Source organism: Dreissena polymorpha, chromosome 15 (assembly GCF_020536995.1).
Source record: "Dreissena polymorpha isolate Duluth1 chromosome 15, UMN_Dpol_1.0, whole genome shotgun sequence".
NCBI classification, from domain to species: domain Eukaryota; kingdom Metazoa; phylum Mollusca; class Bivalvia; order Myida; family Dreissenidae; genus Dreissena; species Dreissena polymorpha.
The window spans coordinates 60,908,336-60,928,836 of NC_068369.1; the positions used below are offsets into that span (position 1 = coordinate 60,908,336).

At 36.3% G+C, this 20,501-nt stretch overlaps 1 protein-coding gene across 1 annotated transcript; it reads right to left on the reverse strand.

Moving 5' to 3' along the window:
- Nucleotides 1-343: 343 nt before the first annotated feature.
- Nucleotides 344-18,094, reverse strand: LOC127859779 (uncharacterized). Its single transcript, XM_052397287.1, has 10 exons — nucleotides 17,947-18,094; nucleotides 13,450-13,568; nucleotides 10,945-11,110; nucleotides 9,358-9,494; nucleotides 8,338-8,506; nucleotides 2,338-2,496; nucleotides 1,974-2,123; nucleotides 1,488-1,610; nucleotides 998-1,183; nucleotides 344-372 (listed from the first exon to the last, which is right to left on the reverse strand). The coding sequence occupies exons 1-10, from the start codon at nucleotides 18,092-18,094 to the stop codon at nucleotides 344-346; spliced, it is 1,386 nt and encodes a 461-aa protein (XP_052253247.1).
- Between the last annotated feature and the right edge of the window lie 2,407 nt (nucleotides 18,095-20,501).

Genomic DNA, 20,501 nt, shown 5'->3' on the forward strand with positions numbered 1-20,501 from the left:
AAAATATATACAATTCACTAAGCATGCACAATTTGCATTCCTGGGTTTACCACGTGACGATGATGATCAATGTACTTGCGTTATTTATAGTAAACTGGTAGTTACCTGGTACATATACCCAGTAAAATTTTATAACCGAATATATGAAAATATGAAAACAACAACTTTTTTCAAGTAATGTAATTTACCGGTCGTGATATTTTAATCAATATAAACTAATAATTGTAAGAAATACGGTATTTTAGAACTTTTCTTTTTTTCGTCATACGTGGTTGACGATCCCTTTAACAGTGTGCTAATTAATAGTACACATGTTTATACTGTCATAATTATTACAGTGTTCTTAAAGGAACCATGTATACTGTCCTAGTCCTAGGAAACATATATGTGTACATGGTTATTTGAGTGCAATAACAAGGAAAACGAATTTTGGATTGTACTTAAACGAAGAAGAACCCTTCAAGGGTCTATGTCTTAGTAAACGGTTACGATGTAATATTTCAAAAGCTCTTAAAATCATATATTATTAGCAAAAAATTATTTGGATCACTTTAAATAAGATTTTTTATTTTCTTTCAATAATGTTTATAAGATAAAAAAACGCTCGATTAATGTAGAAAATCACAGACATTGGCATGTAATAAACAAAAATATCCAAAAAAATCCATTAAGTTAAAAGATCAACTCACGTCGCAATCCTCACTATCAAATTTAAAGTTCAAACATTCTTGATTTTCAACGATTTACTATGCATCTTGCAACAAAGATAGTAATGGCGTTCACAAATAAAAGTAGCTAAGGAATGGGACTTGTTGAACGGTGGTTATTCTTAACCTCCACCTTTCTTTAAGAAAGTATGGGAGACCACTGTGACGACAGTTTGGTGATCAAACTCATTGCAGCGGTTATCTTCCCAGCGTGCATGCTACATGCTTTGAAGCGGTCAAATATCTGCGCGAAGGTTGTTCGGCGATTTATATAAATGAGAATAACTCACTTCCGCTGTTGATCAAGAACATGTTGTTTCCGGTGCCAGGGCTACATGTCATACTATAGGACAGCGTGTCGTCTGGTACGTCAAAGTCCGTGCATGCGGTGGTCAGCAACACGTGATTAGTGGCGCTATTTTCAGGCACGTTGAGGTTCTGGTTCAAGTTAGTTATCTTTGGGAGATCAGTGATTTCTGGAAAAATGCAGGTATGTCGTTTAGAATATCATTTTCGTACATGTTTAAAAAATCGAAGAGTTGATTGTTGCTAAATGAGTTAAAACAGTTAAATCTAGATACGTAGTAGTTACTTGTATATGTATCGTTCATTTTTTATTTATATGAATATACCCGTAAATATTATAATTTAATCAATTACATGAAAAATAGTTTACTTAAATGAACAGAAACAACAACGCATTTGCATTTAGTTTTGAAAATATATGTTAGCTAGCCTCTGTTGCTATTGGTGACGCCGACGAAAAAGGTTTCTACTCACCCACGATGTTAACCGTGAGAATCCTGATGTCACCGCAGTTCCTGTGATCGCACACCTCAATGCTGACGTCATAGCCGACGAGGCTAAGGGTAGTGATGCCCTTATTGAGCTGCAGCATGCCCGCTATGGATGGGTTATAAAGAAAAGGAATGTTTTACGCATTTTAATAATGCTATTATATTTTGTTTACCGAGCATTTTTCTTAGTAAAAACTATCGACTGTTAAATGCAATTTCGATTTTCTGGAAAGTATACTGTTCAAAGGGTCTCTTAGTATGATTTTGTGTGTAAATCATCTATTGTTTAAGTCCAAATTATATGGAGACGAGTTTAAGGGAAATACATTTCGCTTTTTAATAAATATAATTCTAAAAATTTACAGCCTATTCACCTCGTTTTTTACTCGATAAAATATCACAAAGAAACACATTTCCCACAATATTGTTAAAATTGCGTACTCTATATTGACAAAGTTCAGACACTCACATGCTAAGATAGTGAACGGACAATCTGTCGGAACACACGTGATTGTGTACGTCAGTTGATCCGCTCTTCCTTCTGCACCGGGGGCGTCGAATGACGTCACATTGTACACGTCATAGCCTTTCGGCGCAGATGTTGACAGAGAAATGGTTGCTGCAATGGGCGTTTTAATAAATTAGGACAAAATTCACATTAATCGAACGTTAACCACGTGATTAAAAGTAACCCATGTTAATGTTAAAACGAATTGTAAACTTGAAGTGCGATTTACAAAGTTGTAGAGGATATTAACTCTAGCGTAACGTACGCATGATAAAGTAAGAAATAATATTATTTTTCGAGTTTATATGTCCTTTATAAATTATACCTGGAACGTTTGTCAACTGAGGCGGGTCGTTCCTGATTAGGTAGACGGTGAAGACGTCGACGTCAGAAGCACGTCCGTCGGTGCAGTTTACGTCCAATTGGTAGCTGTTCTTTGCATTGTAGTCGAACGTCGCCCCCGCGACGCTGTATATCCCCCACTCTGAAAATTGGGTATATATTTATGGTTATGTGTCGGGCTTTATGAAAGACTTCTGCATATATAGATACGCCCTGAAAAGTTAACATTGTGATATGCGCTGACGACTTTAAATACAATGACAAACACGTATGTCGGACCGTATTTGGTACAAAAACGAATATGGTACATTTGTACCATATTCGGCCGAATATGGTACAAATGTACCATACTCGGACCGAAGATGGTACAATTTTCGACCGAATATGGTACAAACATTGTACCATATTCGGTTGGAATAAGTTTTTCTATGCTCGCCAAAACGTATTTGGTACATACCAAAAAAACTCATAAAAATGAAAATGGCCTACGTATATGGTACATAAATTATGTATTTCTTAATAAATGAAATAGTCTGCCGATGTGTAAACTTTTTTTCAAACTCAAATACATTGTATTAACCTAATATTGGAAGTGACAAAAGTATCATCATCATCATCATCATCATCATCATCATCATCATCATCGTCGTCGTCGTCGTCGTCGTCGTCGTCGTCGTCGTCGTAACTAGCAGTAACAGAAACAGCTAACTTAACCACACTTTACATGGATTTTGCTGGTTGTGTAACTGTTTCGCCGGCTAGCTCAGTCGGTTGCGCGTCAGATTGGCACGCAGGCGGCCTGGGTTCGATTCCCGGGCGGGCCAGATACTTTCGTGGAGATCATTAATAGCAATTTTCAAATTTTTAAAACTTTTTTTTTCGAAAGTGTATTTTCACCAAAATCCGATTTAAGAGATTTTGAGCTCTTTTAAATGAATATATCTCTCCAAAAATAAGGATGTTTGACTGGCTGCTTTAGACAGGTGTGACTGTATTCCTAAACATTACTTTGTAAAGTTGATTTGTCGTTCCGACGTCATATTGCTGAGAAGCCGACAAAGCTTTGAAGTTTCCGATTTTTTCTTTGATAACGTGCCGCTTTAAAAAGGCGGGAATTTTGCACACGAGTCTTACTCAGAAGTCAGTAACCATATTTGACTTGGCGGTCGGCAAGAAAAGTTGTGATTTTCGACTAGAAAGAATTGAAATCCAAACTTTCTTCAAACTTCAAAAGAATTCTTGACAGTAAGTACTGTACATAATTTTAATTTTCAGTTGTCTTAATATGCATTGATGTTTTAACATGCATTGATTTTTATGTTTTATGCCCCCCCCCCCCCTCAGAGTGCATTTGCAGTTGTCCGTCCGTCTATCCAATTGTCCGTGGCATTCCTTCCGGGTGCGTAACTCCTAAACTGCTAAAATATTTAAGCTACAGTCATTTTTTCGAAAGTGTATTTTCCACCAAAATCAGATCGAGCTCCTGTAATCTGTAGATTTGAACATTTTAAATTTTATGGAGTTTATAGGTCTTTGACCTTCGAACCCTGCCTAGTCGTGACTTCTGGTAAGCGACCTAGGCCCCCAGGGCCCCTTCTTTATATCCCTTCCATCCACGTAGCATTGGTTTCTACAGACCGTTTGTCCGTTGACCGCCATAAGTTTGCCCGCTATTTTTCCCCTGAATTTGAATTCGGTTGGATTTCAATGAAACTTTACATGAAGTACTTGCTACTTTCATTGCGCATATTGCCCGGAAGTTCGGATTGTAAATTTTAGCGGAGCTATCAGACGAGTGATTTTAGCTCAGCTCATGTCGTGAGACATTCGTTTTCGACACGCGGTGTTCAATACAAGCTCTATTAACTAATGAAGTATAAATGTATAATAACTTATTATATTATTTCAGATGAAGGAAGCAATTAGGAGAAAAAGGAAGCAATTAGGGTGCTTGCCCAGGTCGAAGTACGACATTATTGTCAGATGTTTAAACGGATCGTTCGATGTCCCTGTGAAGAAACGGACACCTGAAGAGAATAATTGTTTGGCCATGATTAGAAAACGTAAGGACTTCGAGCTTGGTGACCGGGATTCTTTATTGTGTGGCGGAAAGCAAGTCCTTGTGAAAGAAGATCTTCCTAGATTTGTTGAGAAGATGTTCATGGAAAACAAAGGATGTGGAGCAAGGGTTATTTACAACAAACTGAAAGTAAATTACACGGGGTTCTCGGAACAAGCTATCCTTGAAATACTGTACAATAGCAAGTATTACCATGAGAAGTATCCGAGATTTACAAACAAGCCAAAGCCAAAGACAATTACAGAAGAGGAACCAGGCAAAAGATGGCAGATTGACATAATTAACATGAAAAATCAAAGTGTTAGCTACAAGGGGTCCACATACAGTTATATTCTACAAGTCGTGGACGTTTATTCTAGGTACGTTATGCCAAAACCCCTGAAAACGAAGAGTTCGCGTGAAGTTGCAAAGGCATTAGAGGACGTGTTGATGGTTAACCTTGCCCCTGACATCATCCAATGTGACAACGGACTGGAATTTATAGGCCCTAGTATGAAACTTTTGTTGAACAAGTACAACATCAAAATGATCAATAGTAGGCCGTATCATCCTCAATCACAGGGCAAGTGTGAAAGGTCAAACAGTGTTATAAAGGCCAAGATTCTATTTGCAACAAAAAGTAAACGTGGATTTAACTGGGTCGAAGGGCTTCAAGATTTAGCCTATGCCATAAACACAAGTTTCAAACGAGTTCTTGGGGGTCTCACGCCCTTTGAAGCCTACTACGGAAGAAGTCATGTTTTTACCAAAGAACGTCATAGTTCTCGTGAAATAAAGAAAACCATACGGCGAGCAAATAAAAAGGCTTACAGGTCGCTGTTGAAAAACGCAACTTCCCCAAGCAAGTACAAAGTAGGAGAGACAGTATTAATTCGCTATCTCTTTCGAAAATCCAGGGTGCCAACCAAAAGATATGTTATCGAAGGCAAGGTAGAAAAAGTAAAACGAAATGGTGTTTATATCGTGTCATTTCAAGTACCGAACAAACCCGAACTTGGATTCGTAAGCAAATCGGTTGGGGTCGAAAACATGACTAGCCTAACTGTTGCGTTAGAGAAACAACGAAAAATTAAAAAACATTCATTAAAACAGAACCGCTCAGAGAAACAAAATCACAGAACTAAGTACTATCATGTTTTAACACACCATGAAAATCTGCAGTTGTTGGATGGGGTGAATATTGCCATGGACCCAAATCCGGATGGAAATTGTCAATTTGCTGCTATATCGCATCAACTTGGTAAAATTGGTATATACAAAGACGTAGATGCTTTACGTAAGGAAGCAGTCCATCACATTGTAGAAAACAGATATTTCTATGAAACTTTTGTCTATGATGAAACATTTGATGAATACGTTAAGAATATGTCTAAGAATGGGACATACGGCGACAACCTCACGCTCATTGCACTTATGAGAGAATATAATTTGCAGTGCCTGGTAGTTTCTACCCGAGGACTAGAACACTCATCAATTGTGTCAGCAGATGGAAAGTTCGATGGTGATGTTGGAACAATTGCATTGGGGTATTTCCCAGAAGGATTTGGCATGCATTACGTTAGTATCCGTATCAATCAACGCGTGTACAAGGACATAATATCACGCTTAGAACAGTCGTATGACAACGGTGACTCTGGCGACAGCGCTGCGTCTGGCGACAACGCTGCGTCAGGCGACAACGCTGCGTCTGGCGACAACGGTGACTCTGGCGACAACGGTGACTCCGGCGACACCGCTGCGTCTGGCGACAACACTGCATCTGGCGACAACGCTGCGTCTGGCGACAACGGTGACTCTTGCGACAACGGTGACTCCGGCGACAACGGTGACTCCAGCGACAACGGTGACTCCGGCGACAACGGTGACTCCGGCGACAACGCTGCGTCTGGCGACAACGGTGACTCCGGCGACAACGCTGCGTCTGGCGACAACACTGCATCTGGCGACAACGCTGCGTCTGGCGACAACGGTGACTCTTGCGACAACGGTGACTCCGGCGACAACGGTGACTCCAGCGACAACGGTGACTCCGGCGACAACGGTGACTCCGGCGACAACGCTGCGTCTGGCGACAACGGTGACTCCGGCGACAACGGTGACTCTGGCGACAACGGTGACGTCTCTGTGTGTTCAGCCCTGAAAGAGCTTCAAGATATGATAAACAATAGGAGGGCACAGAAGCGAACGACTTTTCCATTTCTGATGTTACCACTTCACATTCAAGTTGAAATTTTTAAGTTCTGCATACAATCAAACCCGTCAATCCAGTTTGTGTTGGCGAAGGTCGGCAAACCCTTTAGAGATTTAATAAGGTCAATGAGTTTGCAAACACCTAGAATTTACATTCGGCCGGATATTGGACTAGATACTAGTAACAGAAATCCTGTTAGCGTTCGTTTCCTATTAACAAGAGCGGGCAGAAACAGCGGTCTTATTTCGGCAATAAAAGAAATCATCAAGGGGCCAAAATGGGCAAACGCATGGCTGCGTTTGCGTGTTAGTGGAATCGGTTGGTATGATATCATAGATGTCATGTACAGACATTACAGGTGAAATATACATGTATATCGGTGTTTGGAAACCTGTTATGTTATTTTTGTGATTGATGATTATGTTCTTCTACCGGAAATTTGTTGTCATTTGCTCATTTACTGGTAACTTTTTACGAAGCACATTTGGGATATTTTGGCTGCTACTAAAATGAATGTATATATGTATATTATGTCTTGTCAAAATGCTACAGTTGGATTAAAATTTAAATGCTGTTCTATGTTCTTTAATATTACTTTGAAAAATCCTGTCAGTATACCAATAAATGAAAAAAGTACAAGTTTGTTGAATCTCTTGAATGAAACAAATTATAAAATACAAAATGTAAAATGAATATGTGATGATGATGATGACAAAACATTTGTGATGATGATGATGGTAAAAAAATTGTGATGATGATGGTGGTGGTGATGATGATGACAGTGGTTATGATGATTGGGGTTTGATGATTGTGGTGATGATGATGATGATGATGATAATGATGATGATGATGATGATAACAAACGTTTTGGGATGATGATGACAGCGATGTTTATCGGACGATGATGATGGTTATAATGATGATGATAAGTTTTTAGATGATGATGACGGCGATGTTTATCGGCCGACGATGATGATAATGATGATGATGATAACAAAATATTTGTGATGATGATGATGGCGATGTTTATTGGCCGATGATGATAATGATATTCTCATCGTCGTCATCATCATCACAACATCCTCATTATCGACCGAAAACATCGCTGTCATTATCATCACAAAAAAAACTTTTGTGATCACCATTACGATCATGATAATGGATATGATGATGTTGGTTTTGATGGTGATGATGATGGTGGTGTTGGTAAAGATAACAACGATGATGATCATTGGGGTGTTGATAATTGATGTGATGATGATGATGATGATGATGATGATGATGATGATGATGATGATGAGATAACGATGATGATGATGATGATGATGATGATGATGATGATGATGATGATGAGATAACGATGATGATGATGATGATGATTACGATGATGAGTGTGTATCATATTCGGAACGAATGTGGTACATTTTTCATCCGAATATGGTACAAGTTTGTACCATATTCGGTCAGGCATTTTACCCCAAAACTGCAGATACGTATATGGTACAATTAGACAGTTGTACCATATTCGGCCGAATATGGTACAAACTTGTACCATATTCGTTACACGTATTTCTTTATAAAGCTATAAAGAAAATTACATTTGCAAAGAGGAAATAGACGGACATATTATACGTTCACCATAAATAATACGTTAAGAGTGTATTGCCAAATACACTTGCTCAGCCGTCACAGTATTTGATATTTGTACTTACTTGTACCTCCGGTCACCATTCGTAGACGGAATAGCGTCGACGCTGTGACGAAGACGCAGGTAAGAGACGGACTATCCGCGTCCGTGACGTTCAGAACGTAAATTAACGTTTCGACGTCAGTGTCTTCGTGAACGCTCGTTGAATTCGGTAGGTTGTGAATAATTGGCGGCTTTAATCAGAAATTTTGGCCAGAAAATACAAAAGGAGTAGGAAATAGAAAGGTGCAGTTTTACTTGTTAAGCTCTTAATATTAGTAATTATATAAGTAATTATCCAAAATGTATCAATAAAATTGAAATAATATAAGTATATGTTAATTGCTTGAGTTTATTATCCTGAAGCACCAAATTATGAAACGTGTACAAAAACACATCATGTAAATGATGTTTTAACATTTCAGCTTTATAATATATGTGTAGTGATTTTTAAAATTAGAAATATATCTAATAAATAATTTATGTCGTAAAAATATTGAAATGCACATATATTTAAAAGCTATTTGTGGAAAGATCGAAAGCTTAAACAAAATTAAGAATTTTAGTTAGGCACTTTCCATATTTGTTTCTCTGATAAGTTCGAGTAACACGTGCCTACACGAGCCTTCTTACAAAGAATACGCATATCAACACGTTTGATGTTGTGCATCGTTTTATCATAGTTGTTTTCCTGTGTCCATACGTTCTCTACAGGACCACATTATTTACAAATAATGTTTGATAACCTTGCAAAAAGCACCTCATTTTTTATTATAAAATGTGTGAAATTTAAGATCTTAATATTTTTTTGAGATCTCAATCTCAACGCATTTTTTATCTTTAATGTGAGTGAAGTTTAAAACCCATTCAGTTTAGTGCTATGCAATCATCTATTATTTGCTGATCTAACCACATTTGCATGAAAATGTGATAGATAAAATGTTTATTGCATATCCCTCGAGGACGGGATCTATTTGAAATGTATTAAGCCCAGTTGTCCCAGGACGCAGCTCATATAATTGGTGACAAATGTTGTCCAACGTACCTCATTCTGTATCAAGTTGACGGTGAACGTTTCGGTGTCCGACTTGCCGCCAGTGTCCGTGCACTTGACGTTCAACGCGATTGACGCCCCTGTAGCGTAGTTGAAATCACAACCGCTCACTGTGTAGATATCCCAGTCTACAAGTAGAAAATATAATCTAGCTCTGTTACAGTTCGACTTAATTAACCTATTTGAGTGATAAAAAAGGGAATACTTTAAAGGGTGTTTATATAAATATATAATTTTAATTGCACTTAATATATACATAAATATTTGTAATCACCTGTATTTCTCATGGCCAAATATATCATCGCGTAATGTTCTGTCATTAGTCAAATTATTACAGATTATAAATATTGTTTAACCATGTTAATATTTAGCGTAATATATTTAATCATATACATGTATTTTTACGGGCAATGTAGAAACTTAAAACAACTACCGGTAAATAAAAAAGCTACTTCGGTAAATATATAGAGGATATTAACCAATTAATATCGACACGAGAGCTTGTGCTAAATTTTCATTTGAAAATATGTAAATTATCTCTCATTCATACGGAATCCGGATAGTGCCGATATTTTGCGCGACAGTCGCGGCGACGCACGATATATTTAACACCATATATCGCCCTTGTGTAGGTAGCCCAAAAGGCGATATATCGTGTTAAATATATCGTGCGTCGCCGCGACTGTCGCGAAAAATATCGTGCGTCGCCGCGACTGTCGCGAAAAATAGCGTGTATCGCTTCCTTTGACTAGTGTCGCCCTTGATGAAAGAAGGGCGAGATTATAGATGGCACTTTCCGGATTCCGTACATTCCGGTGTAGATATAAGCGTTATAGTTGAGAGAAAAGACACGCATCATTTAAAAAAAATGTTATTGCTAGTATTTTACATTACCTAACACAATGAGTGATAAACGCATTCGTCACACTTGTAATAAAAACTGTGTGCGTGTTCACATAAACGATTCTGATTGGATAAAGCGGTCTATTAAACATGTGTTTCACTTTAAAATTAAACCCAAAACAACTAGATTAACTCAATAATTTTTAGACCGTACTACTTTTGCATAAACAAGTGCTGAAATGACGCTATCTAGCGTTGCTTTCGTTTCGCCAATATGAAGCATTGTTTGGCACGAACGTTTACTTTGTGTCGTTCGACGAAGACAAAACAGAACGTCTTAAGCCAGCGAATAAAAGTTCGTTGTATCCCAAATAGCTAAAACAACTGGTGCTTTAATACTCGTGGGGTTGTAATTAAAAGATCTTGACAGCATTTTCGACATTTTATCGGATACTGCCTTGCAAATTACGCCTAATCTATGCATAAATTCCGTCGTATTTCACTACACTGCCTTGAAAAAAGACGAACACCAACGATCGGTTCTTGTATTTGAATTAAGTATTATTTAATAACTCATTTCATTCAGTCTATAACTATATGAGTACGTGCACGTACAGGCGCTTCAGTCTATAACTATATAAATACGTGCACGTGCAGGCGCTTCAGTCTATAACTATATAAGTACGTGCACGTACAGGCGCTTCAGTCTATAACTATGTAACTACGTGCACGCACAGGCGCTCGATGCCCCGGCCTGTCGGATGAGGAAGTTGCTGCTAGCCGGGTTGATTGCACACGTGACAGGCCCGTAGTCAACCACAGACACTGTGTACAAGTACTCGGACGTCACTGTATTCTCGTGAAGTGACGTCGAGTTCGGCAGATTCTGGATAACCGGCGCCTGCAACAATGTTTCAAGAAAGACATAGGGTATTTTTAAAGAGAGAAATATATTTTGATTAAAAGATATTGTTAGGAAAATAGTTGTTAGTACATGAAAAATGTCCGATTGCTCACACGATTTTTACACATCCACGAACATGTGCACACATGCACGCACGCATACACACACGGGTCACGAGGTGGTTAGCGTGTGGCTATGATATTATTAAGTAAAAACATCATTTCGAATGAAAAATAATCAAATTATAACGAAACGTCAACTTATATGAAGAAAATCACTATCAATATGTATAACAAGGTATTCAACTCAAAATGACCCGAAAACAAAGTGCATCGCTTTTAACAGCCATAACTTCATGGATTGTATAGCGATTTCAATAAACTCGGTCTTATTAACCGCAGAAATGCATTTCTGATCTGGAAATGTACATATCTTGCAATATGTTTACAAATGTTGGGTAACATTTTAAGAAATAACCCGATACAGGACTCGTGTGGCCTACTCGTCATCGATCTGACCCGATTCAAGACTGAAATCTTCACGGAGTTAAGGGCATTTTCCCTGCAAAGTGCACGGATCTCGGTACCATAATTCAATAAAACATATGAAACAAGAAATATCTTTAAAAAAAGATAAACGGCGTTGATTGTGGTTGGAGTTAGTGAAAGGTAAAGAGTTTAATGAATGAGATCAAAGATAGCGAATGTCTTTTTCCATGCAGTTCTTGGCTGCATCACACTGAGAACGGGATCTTACGCGGAGTTTTGCGGCTTATTTTACATTATTACATATTGCTCATCATTTATCTATAGATACAAAACAGAAAACCAAAAGAAGAATGGAAGTGAAATTAAAACATATAAGTCAACCGGCCAAACGCGAAGAATCCGTACATATTTTTACTATTTATACGTGCGTTCTTCGAACAAACCTGTTTTAGTGGTGTGTCGGGCATTGCTATTTGATTCGATGATTAACAGTATCGGGAATCATCGCGCTCATGCTTAACAAATTGGTCAAAATGGTGGAATAATTCTTGTTTAATTAATCAAAAATAATATTTATCATGGTATTGTTGAAAACAAATAAAGAATCTATGATTGACCTACCATAGTTATATCGCCGAATACCTTCATTTAACATATTTCTGGTCTAAATACAATTCCAGTTCACCTAGTTAACGCGATAGCGCCTATATTATATAACGATCCGTTTACTGGCCGCGAACTGACCCTGATTCCTTGCGGGTTGGAATGCAATGCATAAAAGTGAGGTCATGATTCCACTGCTGGAACGACGGCTTGTTTAAAACTATATACTTTTACATGTATAATGTCCAATTTCTAAAATAATTAAAAATGGTTTAGCCAAAACGAAAGGGAAAAACGATACTTTTATGAACTAAAATATACTAGTACACAGGCAGCAATGTGGCAGTAATTACTCAATATGAGAACATAGCCTTTAAGTACAAAAGCTCAGGCGCTGACAATCCTCTGAAAATAAAGGGGCACACACAAATGTATTGATGTCAAGAGTTGAGTGTTAAACTGTTCTATCCATCAAGCCTTTTCATTAGAGATAAAATTGTTTAATGCTGAACACGCAGTAAAACATTGTTACACGCTATACTACAAAGACGCGGTCATTTTCCAATGGTCTGGGGATTATGCTCAAATCAGCCAATGGAATAAATGAAGTGTAATCATTCGTATCTAGCCGCGGGAAATTTTATTTGAATGTTATTGGACACTTACAAAGGTCAGGTAAGGTGAAAAGCTGGCTTAGACAGCTTCGCCGAAAAGAAACATTCTTACCGTTCTTGCCGTTACATTATGTATTAAAACTTACTGTCCAGCGCCGTTAAAACCTTTGTTTAAATACATTTCAGCTGGCCGATGTTTTGAACACGCGAGTGATTTCATTGGTCCAACGCGGAGGTGTATCTTTATTCCTGAAGATTTTATACTTGAATCGGGGCTTATCGATGACGAGTAAGTCTCGCGAGTTGTGGATCGTGTTAAAATTTGACCCAGCATTTGTGAAAATATTACAAGATATGTACATTGCCAGAAAAGAAAATCATTTCTGCGTTGAATAGGACCGAGTTCATTGAAATCGCTGCACACTTGATGAAGTTTTGGCTGTTCAAAGCGATGAACCCTGTTTTTGGGTCGGGACACACAAAAACACACACGCATGCAAACACACGCGCACACGCACGTATGCACGCGCGCAAGTACAAACGTGGACTGCACATGCTATTTCTTGACGACACTAACTCACATGCATTAAAAACCGTTTTGAGAAAAACTAGCATTCGACGCAACACTTACGATGTTTTCGACTACGACAGTAAGATCCTCAGTGGCGGTGTTCCCGCACTGGTCTGTCACCGTGAACGACAGCGTCTGGTCGGGAACGGCAATCAAGCTACTCGACACTGACACTGAAACTGCAACAACGATGATGTTGATTGTATATTTATGGAAGGCGTAAGTGAATTTGTTCACTTCTGTGCACATTTAAACGAGGATTTAGCGATAAATGTCGGTCGAATGTATAAATGAAAAATACAAATAATATTAATAATACAAATTATAATACAAATAATAATACAAATTCAAATAATAATAATAATAATAATAATAATAATAATAATAATAATAATACAAATACTACTACTACTACTACTAATAATAATAATAATAATAATAATAATAATAATAATAATAATAATAATGATAATAATAATAATAATGATAATAATAATGATAATTATAAAATAATAGCAGCATTATTATATCGTAAAATTGAACACGTCGAGCCGACGCGTTTATTCATGTATTTAACTACTCAGAAAACGACGATTATAATTTGAAAAGATGGTAAACAAAGCATTAGACTGCAACTGTATTAGTTATTGCCAGTTTAGTCTGGTCCGTGTATAAACCGTCTTTTCCTTTTTCGTTTTGTATTCGACACAACGAAACATGAGAATAAAGGCATATTCGTCTATATTCCGATTTTCTAATAACCGAAACAAAAACAAAGTACGAAAACAAAATTAACTTCTTTTTATCGTTTTTTGTTGTACAAATTATAAAACAAAATGCGAAATGTAATTCCCTCTTCAAATTTCGTTTCATCTTCATACAACGAAAATCAATGATTAAAACTTGGTCTCGTTTACCGTTCTTAGTTTGATATTACGGTTTACAAAAAACGAAAAACGAGTGGCGCTGTTCAAAAATCTATAAATAAAAAAAGATCTTTGCTCTGTGCTGCTGTCTTGGGGAGGTAACTCATTCGTGGCTATTGCGCGTTCTTTTTTCCTTTACATAAGAATACATCACTTATTTCGATCAGGATGGCTTCTTATGTGCATTTTGGGGGGAGGGAAAGACACGCCGTAAGGGAAGAAGACGTTGATATTTTCAGTTGTTTTTCGACCAGGATGGCTTCTTACGTGTATTTTGGGGGGAGAGAAAGACACGCCGTATAAGGGAAGAAGACGTGGATATTTTCAGTTGTTTTTCCAATTTATGTACAAGTATTTGTCCAAATTGAAATGATCATAATCTGACATCTAAATGTTTCCCAACGTACCGGTATTTCATGTCGATCCAACCGAATTGATAGGGCTATAGTTAGTCTCTTAATATTTATAGTTATGACACTTCTTTTTCTTTGCCGTTATGACACTTCTTTTTCTTTGCCTCTAAACTATGCAAATTCAGTACTAATTTTACACACAAAAAAACTCGTTTTAGTCCTATAATTAGGAAGAGGTCCTTACATTTTAAGAGCTGTTTTACGCCTTCCCCTTATCCCCGTATTCCAATTATTATTAAGCCTTAGACCCAAATGATGTTTACAGAAGAACAATAATCGGCGGCGGCTGCTAAAATGTCCCATTTTTACATCACCGTATACAATAGAATGTTAAAGCTGTATTAGTACTGCCAATATTGAAATAAAGAACATGACACAAGGACAATAAATAAAAAGTTGTTTGAAGCTTATGAAATGGTTAAGTGCAAGGTTTCTAAAATATAATTTTTAATTCGTTCGATTAAGTACAAATACATGTACATGTTACATTTCACAACTGAACTGTGATATGTCTAGTGCTATTTGCTCTGATAGAGTTATAACCAAACACCATATATGAAACCGTTTTGCGCTTGAAATAATTATATATAATATTAATAATAATATTAATAAATGTGCCTATTTAATAACTTATTAAAAAACATATTTAATGTTCCGGAAAGAGCGCTCAAGATGAAGTTAATGCTTAAAAAATATTTACCTTCATATACCTTCATATAATATATACATTGATCCGTAAAATAACTTCTCCTCCCATAAGCGAAAAAAAAACGTATTACATACGAGTCGCCGCACTTCAGTGCGACGCCAATAACGCCGCTAAAATGACTTTAATGTTATGGTTCATAAAGAAGGCGAATAGCATGCGTAACGCCTATAGAAACTACTTGCACGCGTTGAAACGTTCCGTTTTAGACAATGGTTGTCTCCTAAAATGGAACTCGAATATAATTATAACAAGAAGTATCTTTAAAAAAGATATACGGCGTTGATTGTGGTCGATGTTTATGAACGATCAAAAGTTATCTCTATGAGATAAAAAGTAGCGGATGCCTTTTTTCTGCGCAGTTCTTAGCTCCATCACAAGCAAATCAATTACGGGGTGTTGCGCCAGATTTCGTGGCTTATTTTGCTTTATGTGATATTATTACTCAGATATCTATATTTACAGAATAGAAAAACACAAGAAACATGAAAATAAACGAGTGCATATAGGTCAGCCGGCAATACTCGAATCTTATTTTATTGCATAATTATAGTATAGAGAATTATTGTGCTCATGCTTAATAAATTGGTCTAAATGGATAAAAATTGGTCCTTATCATGCAAATGTTGAAAACATATTAAAAATCGATGATTGACATACCACAATAATATCGCCGAATATCTTTATTTAGTATCTTTCTGATCAAAACAGACTTCAAGTGCACAAAGTTTACGAGACGGCGTTTATATAAAGATTTCTGCAACTGACCGCAAACTGACCTTGATACCTTGCGGATTGGCATGCAATGCATTAAAGTTAGGTAACAATTCTGCTGCTGAAACGACGGCTTGTTTAAAGCTTTAAACATTTTCTTGTTTAACGGTTAATTTAGTAAACAATTTTTAATTTGTTCGTCAAAGCGTATAACAGGTTACTTAACAACGATTCTTATAAGATCTAAAAAAATTGAGTGCACATAATGCAATATCGTAGTAATTACCAAATATGAGAACACAGCCTTTAAGCTCTGGCGCTGACATTCTTCTAAATATAACGGGACACGCACTCTGTATTGATGTCGAGAATTGAGTGTGAAACTGCTCCATCTCTCAAACCTAATTATTAGAGATAGAGCTACAATTGTTTCATGCTGAATACGCAATTAACTTCGTTGATAAACGAACTGTAGTATCCCTGTCCCTACACTTTTTCAAAAATAGAAAGTCGATGGAATAACACATTAATGTTAATGTGAAATCTGTTTGTAGATTGACCGTTTTCTACTGCGAAAAGTTTCAGGCCTACCGGCTGAAAATTTTATATTCGAATTGATTGGTCGTTTACAAAGGTCGGGCTAAGGTGAAAAGCTGGCGTATACAGCTAACGCCGAAAAAAGCTTGTACATCTGTAACTATTCGTGTATGATTTGCAGAGAGAAACGCGCATTCAAGCAAGCGTTGGCTTGCGTGATCTGTTAAAGTGCACGAAAAGTCGGAAAATGTATTATTTTATTCCTTTTATACACATCCAGTTCATGTAAAAAGTCATTCGAAAAGTGGAGAAAAAAACGTACCAAAAATCATTATTCATAAATTTGCAACAATTTCATAGTTGTAACGTATATGGTATTTTAAATAATTGACTTTAATTAGCGTTGATTTTTCTATTATTATAATTTAATGGGCTTGTAATATAATTTTACTAGATCTATTTATTTTCCCATCAGAGTAGCCAATAATAGCTGTCCCAAGACTCGACTATTCTTCGTCTTTAATTGTCTACATGTATGTATTCAAAAATATTAAGATCTAAGGGAGAAAATTGCGCAAAAAGATCAATCACGACTTATCTCTCCAAAACAGCGGAGCGCCCCTCGTTTTTCGTATACTGTTTTATCAATTCAAGAACGGTTAATGTAAACAGGCACTATGTTTCAATTTTCATATATTGATTTTTGTATAATTAAAATTGAAACGAAATATGAATAGAGAAATAAGATTTTTGTTTTGTTTTGTTATTAGTACACCGAAAAACGATACAAAGAACTCAACGTTGTTTTTGTTTTTTGTTTTTGTTCTGGTTATAATAAAATCGGAATATGAACTAATATACGTTGATTTTTGTTTTTCGTTGTGTCTAATGCGAAATGAAAATGGAAAAGACGGTATATACACGGACCTAGTCTGCATGTTAATAGACTGGAATTAAATTCACCATGCTATTTTTTCCTGATAAATTATTTTATTAGCTTTCGAAAACAACCGGTGTGTAGTTGATTCGTTAAAAATTGTTCGAGTTACATGGTTTACAGTAAAGATGGTGTAGTTTTACGGCAAATGAAGTTGCACTCCTTGTTTCTATTATATATATATATATATATATATATATATATATATATATATATATATATATATATATATATATATATATATATATATATATATATATATATATATATATATATATATTTGTGTGTGTGTGTGTGTGTGTAACTATCAAAAGCCATTCTTACGATTATTTGGATTTGGATCAAAGTTGAAGTAGTTATTCGTTGCCATAGTAACAGTCAAGCTGCTGGCGTCACTGACGTCAATGTCCGACGGCGTTACCTTCCAGATGGAAGTTCCTATAAGTGCCGACTCAAAAACGTTTGTCGACATAGGGAGATCAGAGAAAGACGGGTTATTGTCTGAAACACAATTGTGCCTTAATAAAATACATAAAATGTACAATGTTTTTTTATTATTGAAATATATTTATGATGAATTAAACATTAGATGGAGAGTACAGTATATAAGTATAAAAATAAAATGAACACCATTTCGTTACAGATACAAAATATCAAGGACTTTGCAGCTAGATATGTACCATGGAAACAATGAAATCATACTTACATAAGATACATTTTCAAAGCCACTTCAGACACAACAAGATAAGTATTGATACAAAGCATCAAAGGGCGTCGGGAATTTTAGTGTAAAAGGCACTCAATGAAGTTACATGGAACTTTTTTTTCTACTGTAAATATTAATATATTGGCCGATTATTTTAAACAAAATAGAAAAAGATACTGGTACAACGATTATCTATGATTGTGTGTTATAACCCCCAAATAACCATTATCTATGATGTTGTGTTATAACCCCAAATAACCATTATCTATGATTTTGAGTTGTAACCCCCAAATATTTCACAGTTCATTTGATTTACAATGGTTTCCTTTTTTTACTGGCATCCATGTGCAGTTTTCATTTATGGAACAGAACTGTGTAGGTTTTAAAAAATCTGCTTCATCTTGTAAGCGTAATTTCATATTTTTCTCAACTTCAAGGGGAGATAATTCTGAACTTATTCTTACGTTGCTCATTTACGATAGGGGTTGAGTACTCATTGATATGAAAACACTGTAAAAGTTTTAATGTGTTTACGAACCCCCCCCCCCCCCCCCACACACACACACACACACACCCTCTCACACATATATTACATGGGCATAATAAACAAAAAATGGTTACAATAAAGCAGCATATTTATTTAAACTAAAATGTCTACATCAAAACAAAAAGGTTAACATAGAACACAAATAAAATATTTTGATTCTACTGGGGCTCGAACCTTGGGCCTCTCACATGTGAAGCGAGCGTGTAACCACTACACTACGGAACCGCTTGAAAAATCACCTTCTAACTAAGATATTAATAAGCTATTAATAGTCGGTTTAAATGTAAACCCGGAAGTTTAAACACTGGATAATGAACGGGGTTAAAGATCCATACCAAAGGATCCATACTACTGGCAAGATACGGGTCAGGCCTGCGGCCTTCTATATGTGATTTAAAAAAAACTCTGTAGGAGGACTTGATAGTAATGAGACGGGGGTGCTGTGATGGTGCTCCTCATTGATAAGCGGCTGCTTCCTTTATCAAGACTCATTATTACAATTAATAATACGTGTCGCGCTTTGCGCTTCGCGCTCTATAGCGCCTTTTTTAGTAACTAGGTGGTTGCTAGGAAAGTGGAACAAAGAAGGTTTTAATGTGTTTACGACCCCCCCACCCCCACCCTCTCACACATATATTTCATGGGCATAATAAAAACAAAAAACAAACAAATAACATAGAACACAAATAAAATAATTTGATTTTACTGGGGCTCGAACCTTGGACCTCTCACATGAGAAGCGAGCGTGTAACCACTACACTACGGAACCGCTTGAAAAATCCCCTTCTAACTAAGATATTAAGGTAGTGGGAGTCTAATGGGTACTTTTCCAGAAACACTCTTTGTTATTATTTCCACATAGTAAATTGTATATCACAACTAATTGCAAAAATTTTAAACTTTTTTACTAGCCAGTTAACTTTTTATACTTGGTTGAATACACCTACCCCTTGACTCGGTTGGGCGTTTTCTATGGATTCACCCTATATCCAAAATATATAGTTTTTTTGTAATGGGATATACATATATTTTGACAATTAATTTAATAAACGTACTCGACTGGATTTTGTTAGTAGATACAGAATTAAAAAAGTGTCATTGAAAGAGAATTGTGCCTTTGATGTCCAATAATATATGCACTTATATGGATAAAATGGCAAAAACGACAACAAATGGTTCAGTGACAAGAAACTTTAATCATGTTTTATGTCACTTGTAGTGTGATGAAATGCATATAGTGTACATATTTATTTAACACAACATATTTTCTACACACTGAATGAATTTCAGGAAGTTTTACCGTTCCTATCTCAAGAAATTTTACTTTGAGTATGCCTACCCCCAATTCATTTTCACGCAATTAATTTAAGTATAAATTTGTATATCACTACTTTTTGGGGTTTTTCTATTTGCTTATTATAAGCTACAGTTATAAACCATGACATGTGAAGAAATTTAGCTAACTTTGAATTAATATTGATATATTAATATATTAACAAGAGCACCGCATAACTGGTGCCACGCTCGGCTGCGAAAGCTTGTCAGAATTTTTTTTTAGAGGTCACAGTGACCTTGACCTTTGACCTAGTGACCCAAAATGGGTGTGGCGTGTAGAACTAATCAAGG